We start from the raw sequence: 10428 nt of genomic DNA, 5'->3' as shown, positions 1-10428 counted from the left end.
CAAGTTGAGATTTAAATTTGGCTTTTTTCTTTTTCTTTTTTGAGACACAGTCTCCTGTTGTAACCCTGACTGATCTTGTGGCGATCCTTCTGTCTCAGCCTTCCCAACACTCGCTGCTTAGTAGCTCTAGGGGCCGGCTAGTCTGGCTGTGCAGTCCTGAGTTGTTTCTAGAGACCTCTACTCGGCTGAAAATAGTTCAGTACAGTGAAGAATTTCGGGGCAAACCAACGTGGAGCACAGCTGGGGGTCATTATGAACAAAGTTTAACATGGATTTAAACGAAAGAGAGGTGCTCTGAGGAAGGATATGTGTGGGGTGCCTCTCAAGGCTTAAATGCCTGAGCAGCGGCCATACATAAAATTTTGGTGGCTCTCAAGTTACGAGCCAAAGGATTGCTCCAGGAAACCTTCCCCCCTCCTCAATAAATGAGTTTAGAGAGTGGCTCTGGGTGACTCTAGAGGGGCCTTTGCTGGGACCGATCAGATAAAACCATAAGTCACCTGGGCGGTGGTGGCGGCCACGCCTGAGGCAGGTGGATATCCATGAGTTCGAGGCCAGCCTGGTCTACAGAGCGAGTTCCAGGAAAGGCGCAAAGCTACACAGAGAAACCCTGTCTCGAAAAAAACAAAACAAAACAAACAAACAAACAAAACAAAACAAAAACAAAAAAAAACATGGGTCAGAAGGATTGCACAAAGGGGTTACTATATAATATTAATATATAGTATATATAATATTTATTATAATAATATGCTGTTGGTTGTTTTTATTTTATGCTTTACTCTTTTGGGGGGCCGCTAACTAGCTCCCAAATAAATCACACACAGAGGCTTACTCTCTTTTTTCTTTTTTTTTTTGCTAGAGCTGAGGACCGAAACCCAGGGCGTTGCGCTTGCTAGGCAAGCGCTCTACCACTGAGCTAAATCCCCAACCCCCAGAGGCTTATTCGTAATTATAACTGCCTAGTCTTAGCTTGACTTGTTTCTAGCCAGCTTTTCTTAAATTATCCTGTCTATCCTTTTCCTCTGGGCTTTTATCTTTCTCTATTTCTGTATACCTTTCATTATTTCTTACTCTGTGGCTTGCTGTGTAGCTGGGTGGCTGGCCCATGGAGTCCTCCTCCTTTTTTCTGTTCCTTGATCCTCTTTTTTCTTTCTCTCCTCCTATTTATCTTCTCTGTCTGCCAGCCCCGCCTGTCCTTTCTCATGTCTTGCTATTGGCCGTTCAGCTCTTTATTAGACCAATCAGGTGTTTTAAACAGACAAAGCAACATGGCTTCACAGAATTAAACAAAAATGCAACATAAAGGAATGCAACACATCTTTGCATCATTAAACAAATATCCCACAGCATAAACAAATGTAACAGCTTAAAATATCATTCTGATATATAGTCTCTTGTGATGTTCCTAGAAGGCTGCAGGTTTATACCTGGGAAAGGAAACAGGCAATAACAGGCAATATATGCTTACATCATATATACACGATTTATTACTGTCTTAACATTATTACTTGTGTGTGGGGGGGTCAAGACAGGGTTTCTCTGTGTAGTCCCGGCTGTCTTAGAACTCCCTCTGTAGACCAGGCTGACCTTGAACTCGGAGATCTGCCTGCCTCTACTTTGAGTGCTGGGATTAAAGTTGTGTGCCATCACACCCAACACTTAGCATTATTTTAAACCTTTCTCTATAAAAGGAGTAGTCTTTCTATGTTAGTAACCTTCACAGTAATTGTTGTCCATTATGCTGAATCCTTGTCTCCTAATTGGCAAGAGGCTTCAGCCAGACTCCAAGGCAAGGCTCTTTCCCCTTCCCATGTCCCCCCCCAGTGTTACCCTGCCTTGTAATGGGATTATAAAGTTCATTTATTTATTTTTTGCTTTGTTTTATGTGTGTGGTGTTTTACCTGAGTGTATGTCTGTACACAATTTGTGTTCCTAGTGCCTTCAGAGGCCAAAAGAAAATATGGAATACCCTGGAACAGGTAAAGATGGTTGTGAGCCACCATGTAGGTGCTGGGAATGGAACTCAGGTGCTCTGTAAGAGCAGCCAGTGCTCTTAACCACTGACCCACCCCTCCTACCCCAAAATGTTTGCTTTTTTGTTTTTCGAGACAGGGTTTCTCTGTGTAGCTTTGGAGCCTGTCCTGGAACTCACTCTGTAGCTCAGGCTGGCCTCGAACTCACAGAGATCTGCCTGCTTCTGCTCCCAAGTGCTGGGATTAAAGGTGTGTGCCACCACCACCTGGCCAATGTTTGCATTTTTAACATTAGTGCTCACAAGCCTCCTAATGTGTTTCCAAGGTGACCCATCCCACACCTACCTGCCACCTAGATTATACACATCTTGAGGGCAGGAATGACATGTTGCTCACTGAGTGCCCAACACAAGCTCTGTTCCAGAATAAATACTCAAGAGAATGATGGATGGATGGATGGATGGATGGATGGATGGATGGATGGATGGAAGAAAGGAAGGAAGGAAGGATGGATGGAGGGATGGAAGGAAGGATGGATGCATGGAAGGATGGAAGGATGGATGGATGGAAGGAAGGAAGGATGGATGGATGGATGGATGGAAGGAAGGGTGGAAGGATGGATGGATGGATGAATAGAAGGATGGAAGGAAGGAAGGATGGATGGATGGGTGGATGGGTGGATACATGGATGGATGGATGGAAGGATGGATGGATGGATGGATGGAAGGATGGATGGATGGAAGGATGGAAGGAAGGATGGATGGATGGACGGACGGACGGATGGATGGATGGATGGATGGAAGGAAGGAAGGAAGGATGGATGGATGGATGGATGGGTGGATGGATGGATGGATGGATGGAAGGATGGATGGATGGAAGGAAGGATGGATGGATGGATGGATGGAAGGAAGGATGGAAGGATGGATGGATGGAAGGAAGGAAGGAAGGATGGATGGATGGATGGATGGATGGAAGGAAGGAAGGATGGATGGATGGATGGATGGATGGATGGATGGGGAGGTGGATGGCTGAATGGACAGATGGGTGAGTGGGTAGATGGGTGGGTGAATGCATCCACCGGCCTCACATTTCAGGCTCATCCATCCAGCTCCACGACTTCCCCATCCCAGGCTAACTTCCCTCTTCACTGCAGTGGCTCTTCCCCGAGCAGGGCAGTCAGCCACTGATAACATACTTGCGGAGCCCCTGTTGGGCGAATGGGAGTTCCTGCCCTGGGCAGTTGGAGTCTAAGTAGGAAGAGTGAGATTGGAAATTGCCACTCAGTGTGATAAGTGAAAGCCACAAGAGAGAGGCTGGGGACAGCCTGCTGTCAGGTTCTGATCATTTTATTTCACCACAGGATTATCCTTTTTAAAAAAATATATTTTTATTATTATTTTATATTATTTATGTGTACATGTGTATATATCTGTATATGTGCATGTACCTGATGTGTTAGGGCCATCCATCCCCTGGAATTGGAGTTATAAGCAGTTGTAAGCTGCCTGATGTGGGTGCTGGGAATCGAACTCAAGTCCTCTGCAAGAAAAATACATGTTATTAACCACTGGGCTAATCTCTCCAGCCCCCAGGATTATCTTTTTGTTGTTTTTGTTGTTTTGTTTTTTGTTTTTTCTCTGTGTAGTTTTGTGCCTTTCCTGGAACTCACTCTGTAGACCAGGCTGGCCTCGAACTCACAGAGATCTGCCTGGCTCTGCCTCCCGAATGCTGGGATTACAGGCGTGCGCCACCACTGCCCGGCAGGATTATCTTTTTATTCTTAAACTCTCTAGGTGTGTACCTGAGTATGTGTATAGACAGCCCATGTGAGCAAGAGCCCGAGGTGGTCAGAGGAAGGTATCAGATCCTCTGGAGCTGGAGTTACAGGTGATAGTGAGCCACCATGTGTGTACTGAGAATCGAACCCAGGTCTTGGAGAGATCAGGAAACCTCTGACCCATGAGCTGTCTTGCCAGCCCTGCGATTGTCATCTTTATTATTCTCGTAGATTATCTCCATGTTACACTCCCCATAAACCTTGCAGTGTCCTGCCTTAATGTCCTAGCATCTTCACTAAGTGTTGCCCGGGCAACTGCATTTCTGCTGGTCTTTGTCTTAGCAAAACAGTGTCTTTTTACATATATAGCCCAGGCTGGCCTGGAACTCACTCTATAGCCCTGGTTGGCCTGGAACTCATTATATAGAGCAGCCTGGCCTGGAAACACCATCCTTTTGCCTCAGCCTCTCGAGTGTTGGGGTTATAGGTACATGTTACCATGCCCACTTGTTTCTTTAATATTTTCTTTCTTTCTTTTCCTCTCTAACCCAAGATTAGAATTACCTCCTTAAAATCCTTTTGAATTTAGAGAGAAAAAACTTATCTTTTGAATGTGTGTGTGTTTCAAATAAACTGTCAAAAGGCAGGTTACTAGTATTAGTGCTCATAAAGGAACACAGAGGGTTGGCGTGGTAGCACACACCTTTGATCCTAGCACAGAGATCCTTCTGCCTCTGCTGAGATCAAAGGCGGTCACCACCATGACTAACTTCACAATAATTTTAAAATATTCTTTTGGGGGCAGTTTTGGTTTTTCGAGACAGGGTTTCACTGTGTAGCCCTGGCTGTCCTAAAACTCACTCTGTAGACCAGGCTGGCCTCAAACTCACAGAGATCAGCCTGGTTCTGCCTCCCGAGTGCTGGGATTATAGGCGTGCGCCACCACCGCCCGGCTTTCTTTTAATTTTGTCTGCAATAGCAACAGCCCCACCCACCAGCATGGTCCCTGCCTGTAGACTCAGCTCTCAGGCCGCGGGGGCAGAGAATCTTGTGTTTAAGGTGAGCCTGGGCCACGGAAAACAAAACCCACCACCCTGTACCCACAAAGGAGCCAAAAGGTGGTTTTTGTTGAACTAAACATCGCTGACCGACCCAGAGACTAGAGCATTCCGTGAGAAATGTGTTCACTGTCCTCTGCCTCCAAACTCAGAACCAACAGGAAGAAGTGTGGGGTGGAGAATCTCTGACAGGACGGAGACAGACAAGCGAAGGTTTCTAGACCTGTGGTCAGTTTCTGAAAGCCCCGCAGCGTTCTTCGGCTGGCCCTGCGGGACCGTCCAGCGCGTGCAGTGGGCTTGCGGGAAATACCTGCGGAACGCGCTGAGTATGAAGAACTCCATGAACACCGAGGTCCACCCGAGGCCACCCGTCTTCACTGAACCGATTGCTGGAGGAGCCGGTGCCGGGCTGAAAACCGCAAACTTTTGAACGCTTAACCGATAACGCCCTCAAGAGCTTGCACGTGACTTCTGCGGCCCAGGACAAGGAGCAGCAGGAACTTCCGTGGTGCATAGTGGGGTTTCGGCTCCGAAGAAAGAGGATGCAGACAACAGTTGAAAAAAGTAGTCTCACTTTCAAGTTTCTTGTAAAAGCAGACCAACTGGCCCGTACGGGGATCGAACCCGCGACCTTGGCGTTATTAGCACCACGCTCTAACCAACTGAGCTAACCGGCCGGATGGAAGCGGTCTTGTCTCAGATCGCCTACAAGGTTTTTCAGACGCCCTGAACCCAGCTGTCTGGCTCCTCCTCCTCCTCTCCTGACTTCCAAGCACCAGGCTCTTTCCCGCGCGTTCCCGCCTCCCCCGAGCTCTTTCTCTGGGCATTACTCCTTGACCAGATGGAAAAACCGTCACCCAGGGCTCCAGAGGCGGCGGCCTCCCACAGAGAACCCAGACTTCAAGGAAAATGCCAGTTGCCTGTCCAAGGCCTGACTCCGCAGTAACGAAGCTTTCAAATATTCCAGGTCAGAGTTCCGAAAATCCTGGCAACTAGAAACCTAGTATACTAACGCCTTTACTGTGGCTAAATCAAACTTAGAACACGGAAATCCAGGCAAAATGTAAAGAACCCCCCAACTTCCCAGCATCCAGTCGCCAGCCGCAGCTGAAATCTTGGCTTCCTTCCTGCGGATCTGAATTCTGTGCACGCTCGCTTTCTTTCATTCATTCATTCATTCATTCATTCTTTTCTTCCTTCCTTCCTTTCTTTTCTTTTTCTTCTTTCCTTCTTTCCTTCCTTCCTTCCTTTCTCTCTCTTTCTTTCTCTTTCTTTCTTTCTCCTCTCTCTCCTCCTCTTTCCTTCTTTCTTTCCTCTCCTCTCTCCCTTATTCCTCCCTCCCTCCCTCCTTTCTTTTTTCTGACTTTGATCATTTATTTGTTACTCTTAAAGACTTATTTTTGACTGGACTCAGAAGAAGAAGCTCTTGGCGAGGCAGTCTACTGTCTCTTGGAAATCTGCTCCTGGAGTTTTCTTCGGGTTCCTTCGTTCTCTTGGACAAAAGTTTAGCGTATCCTGCAGCCTCCTCGTTCTCTCCGTGCCTGTACGAAGCTTGCGTTCAGTGTCCTGAGTTTCTGACAGCTGGTGGCTGGGAAGACATGCAGCTTCATCTTGACAGGGTCCGACCGACTCAGCTTTCCGAATACTCAGATTATAGGCACGCGCCACGTCGCCTGGCTCGAAAATGCCATTATAAATCGTTCCTAAGCACAGTAATGCGTGGAGTGAATAGGACCAAAGCTTTTCTCAAAAACAAAACCAACAGAAGACTGAGCCCCCCCAGCCCCCGGTATTTTAGTGTAAATTCGGGCAAGACCATGCACTTAGACTAAAATGGTAACTACTTTGTGTCTGATAAACAATCACTTCACAGATTCCTCTAAAACTCAGAGAGGTGTCTCACTTGTCGGGCAGAGGCAGGAGGTTCGATGTAAGTTTCGGACAGAACCTGTCTCTGCCAGCTAGTAAATAACTTAGCTGGGCGAGGCCCCCGGCATGTGCCAAGTGGAGGCAGGGGGATCAGGAGTTCAAGGCGGTGCAGTCGAGTTCGAGGCCAGGTGAGTTTTGCGCTTCCCTTTACCCCAGACTTCCGCAAGACTCCTGACGTCACCGACCGCAGGCTCCCACGCGCCCGTTTGCAATCTGCTTGCACAGTCGCTGCCCCACCTCCAGGTGTTTACACCGTGAATCGTCTCCCACCACCACGTCGTGCTCTCCAGAAGGCCACAGCCAAGCGGACCTCAGCAGACACGGGTAGTGCGAGCCCGGTCGGAACCTGGCGGGGAGGTGGAGGCACTAAGCACCCAGGCGCACAGGGCTCCCCGAGGCCTCCACACAGCCAGGCGCAGTGACTAATGGTGGACACTAGGGGGCACCCGAGACCTACGGAACTAAGACGCCATTAAATGGCTAAATAAATGGTATTAAATATTAAGTTTCCATAAGGGATGGATGTGTCTCTTTATATGCAGCATTTTAAATAGACCACTTTCTGAACTTTCACTTGTTCGCGTTTGTGAGAGTATCATATAACCCAGGCTAGCCTCATAGCTGAGAACGGCACTGAACTTTCTCTCGTTCCCATCCCCCAATGGCTGGGACTACAGGCGCTCACTGCCGCGGATGATTATTTTATGCTGTGCTGCGCTGGGCCCAGGGCTTCACGCCGGCTAAACAGACTACGAAATGAGCGCACCTCCAGACGTTTATTTCTTCCTGGTAGAAGTATTTGTGTTGTCCTGCTTTTTCGTTGCTTAGTTTTCTACGTGAGAGTTACTGATCTGATTGAATTTTTTTTTTTGGTTTTTCGAGACAGTGTTTCTCCGTGTAGCTTTTTGCCTTTCCTGGAACTCACCTGGTAGCCCAGGCTGGCCTCGAACTCACAGAGATCCACCTGCCTCTGCCTCCCGAGTGCTGGGATTAAAGGCGTGCGCCACCGCTGCCCAGCTGATTGGATTGTTGAATTCCTTTTTTAAACAGTCAAAGGCATGAGATCAGAGAGCAGTTGTATTGTTTTGTTTGTTGCTCCTAGTTGGAGACTCCCTTCCAGAGCGTCCTGCTGTAATCTGGGTTGGCTCTTCTCCACGCCCTTTGCCCAGCTCATCTTGCCCAGCTCACCAGCATGCTTTGAATCCATTCCTTCTGGCCTCTGTTGGATCTCCTTCTGTCCATCCCAGGGTTTTGCCTCCCTCACTTACTTTTAGTTCGGACTCTGGACATCCGTCATCCATCGGTGTCTTCTGGAAAGTGCTGAGTCCTCCTGGCCTGTGTGATTTTGCTTTTGTCCCCACCAGACCAATAACCGGAGAATCGCAGACTAGAAACCACTGCCTCTCAGCAATCAGAAGGCCACACTCTCTGTCTTTCATGTGAGATGTTCAGTGTCATGCCGGCAAGGCAATCTTTGGGGTGTGACCAGCTTTGCTCCTTGTCACCTTCCTTACTGCTTTGTCACTGTCTGTATGTTGATATGGATCCTCAGGAACTCCAGTCCTCAGAGTGCTCAGACAATCTGAGCTGATTCTCTTGGCTTCATTCTCTCTTTAATGGTCCATGCCTCTAAGCTTGAATTTTTTCTCTCTGGAGTGGCTAGTGATCAGGCTCAGGGCCTTGCACATGCTGAGCCTGTGTCCAACCACTGAGTTACAGCTTGGCCCAGGCCTTTGTCTTTTATCTTCCTATTTACATTTTTAAAATTTTGACTTAAGGCCCTGGAACACACAGAACATTTTCCCGATAGAAACTGAACTCCTGCTTGTTAATTCTGGGAAGGGGGTAGGGAGGGAAATGGAATAGAAAATGGGAATTCCGAATTTAAATGTTTCATTGCTCAACATGTGCTGTATCAAAACTGTTAGAGAATTAAAAAAAGTAGACAAACAGAAGGGCTTTTCAGATGTTGCTTCTAATTTGCTAAAACAAATCAGTGTTCCAGGGACCGATTTGAAACACATCCATCCCTAAAATGTGCACATGGTTGGAACCCTTTTAGCACAATTTCTTCTGAATGTAGAAAAAGAAAAAAGGCACAAGCAGTTGGAAGCCATGGAATGCTGCTATCTGAGCTCAGGGGGCCACCAGCAGGTGACCTTGACAAAGCCCTTTGACACTCTGGGACTCCAACAACAGGACTAACAGCTTCTGCAGCCCAAGTCAGCAAAGCGCTTCTCTGGTTTACCTGTTTAATTGGCTCAAAGTTTGTCCTGCATCCTCAGTACTCGATCCTAGACAGATAGGAATGTCGGAGAGGTGCCAGGGGCCGGTGCTCCCTGGTTTGGACAAACACTTATTGAGCACTTGCTGTGTGACAGACCCTCTCGGGCCTCAGGCAAAAGCCAGCCAGAAACTGGGTAGAGCACTGGGAGACATCTCCCTTAGCCCTTGTGGTGAGGGTTTTCAACCTCACTTTACAGTAACAAGAATTTAGGGAGCTGGGTGTGGTGGTGCACGCCTTTAATGCCAGCACTCGGAAGGCAGAGGCAGGAGGATCTCTGAGTTCGAGGCCAGCCTGGTGTATAGAATGTGTTCCAGGACAGCCAGAAGTACAGAAAAACCCTGTCTCGGAAAACAAAAATAAACTCAAAAACAGACACCTCCGCAAAAAAAAAAAAAAAGAGCTTAGGGATCTTGACCACGCTGCTTTTCGTTATACCCCGAATGTCTGCAACAGTGCTTGCAGCAAAACAAATGTTTGCTGAAAAAGTAAAACTTACAAGTTACGTAACAGTCGCCCCATCCCCGGCTGGTAGCTGCTCAGCTGTAGGTGTTGCTACAGAACAGGCGCCAAGGGGTGTTGCAGTCCCTTAAGGTTCAGGGACATTGTTCGCGCATCAGGTTCCACATCGCTACATTCTCAGGAGAGCTGGGAAGAGCCAGCCCCACCAAAGTCGCCTACTCACACTAAGGTAAGAAATCGTACTTCCATTTAAAGCAGCGAGAGAGGTTGCTTAGCGACCAGAGGCGGCAGGCCGCATCGCGCATGCGCGAACGGGCAGGCGCTCGTCTTCGCTTTTGCGCATGCGTGGGCGGCTGCCTCAGCAACACCCTCCTCCGCCGCCCCCCCCCCCCGTGTGTGTGTGTCGGGGGCGGGGTGGGTGGGGGGAACGATTGACGGTTGCTAGGGCGACAGGAACACAATATGGCGGCCGGGTCCTAACGCTCTCCAGCCAGAGACCACCGGGAAGCTCCACGAGCCGGAAGCCGCCTCCGTAGAGCCGAAGGCCGGCCGGTACCACGGTCTCCCCGTTTCCTTTCGGCCCGGGGCAGACCAGGGGCTGTCGCCGCCATCCGCGTTCAGGATGAAGAGTGAGTGGGGCCGGGGAAGGGCCGAGGGTCCCCGGGGCCTGCGTGGCGGCTCGGTCGCGGGGTGAGTCGGCTCAGGCGGCGCGGGGAGTTTGGGGCGTTGAGTGTGATCGCCTCCCTCGGTTCTTCACTCGTTCGTTCGTCGTCGGTGGGGAGATCGGCTCTGCGCGCCCACAGTGTGGCCCCTGCCCTTAGGGACGGCGGCTTCAGCGCGCTCGGGGCAAAGCTGGGCTGTGCCGTACTTCCCGAGCGAACCTTTCAGTGGGATTTCAAACGGCCGCCTAGAAGTTTGGAATTGAGGCAGTCATTCCAGAAA

General features: G+C 49.1%; 1 protein-coding gene and 1 non-coding gene across 11 annotated transcripts in view; one reads left to right on the top strand and one right to left on the bottom strand.

The window, feature by feature from the left end:
• Nucleotides 1-5414: 5414 nt before the first annotated feature.
• On the bottom strand, nt 5415-5488 carry Trnai-aau. Its single transcript has one exon. It is a non-coding gene; the product is annotated as a tRNA-Ile (tRNA).
• A 4122-nt stretch (nt 5489-9610) lies between these two features.
• Nucleotides 9611-10428, top strand: part of Mok (MOK protein kinase) — a 40865-nt gene continuing 40047 nt past the window's right edge. For 7 of the 10 annotated variants that reach the window (XM_036205881.1, XM_036205888.1, XM_036205878.1 and 4 more), the window contains exon 1: nt 9833-10115. In XM_036205881.1, coding sequence (XP_036061774.1) covers nt 10109-10115 — 7 coding nt within the window. In that variant the 5' untranslated portion in view covers nt 9833-10108. Of the gene's footprint in view, nt 9716-9832; nt 10177-10428 lie in introns of those variants that run through there. The other 3 variants (XM_036205880.1, XM_036205885.1, XM_036205879.1) reach the window with 3 other exon arrangements.

The sequence above is a fragment of the Onychomys torridus genome, chromosome 14 (assembly GCF_903995425.1).
Source record: "Onychomys torridus chromosome 14, mOncTor1.1, whole genome shotgun sequence".
NCBI lineage: Eukaryota > Metazoa > Chordata > Mammalia > Rodentia > Cricetidae > Onychomys > Onychomys torridus.
Note: the sequence above shows the minus strand (reverse complement) of the source record. Positions and strands in the feature narration are given on the sequence as shown.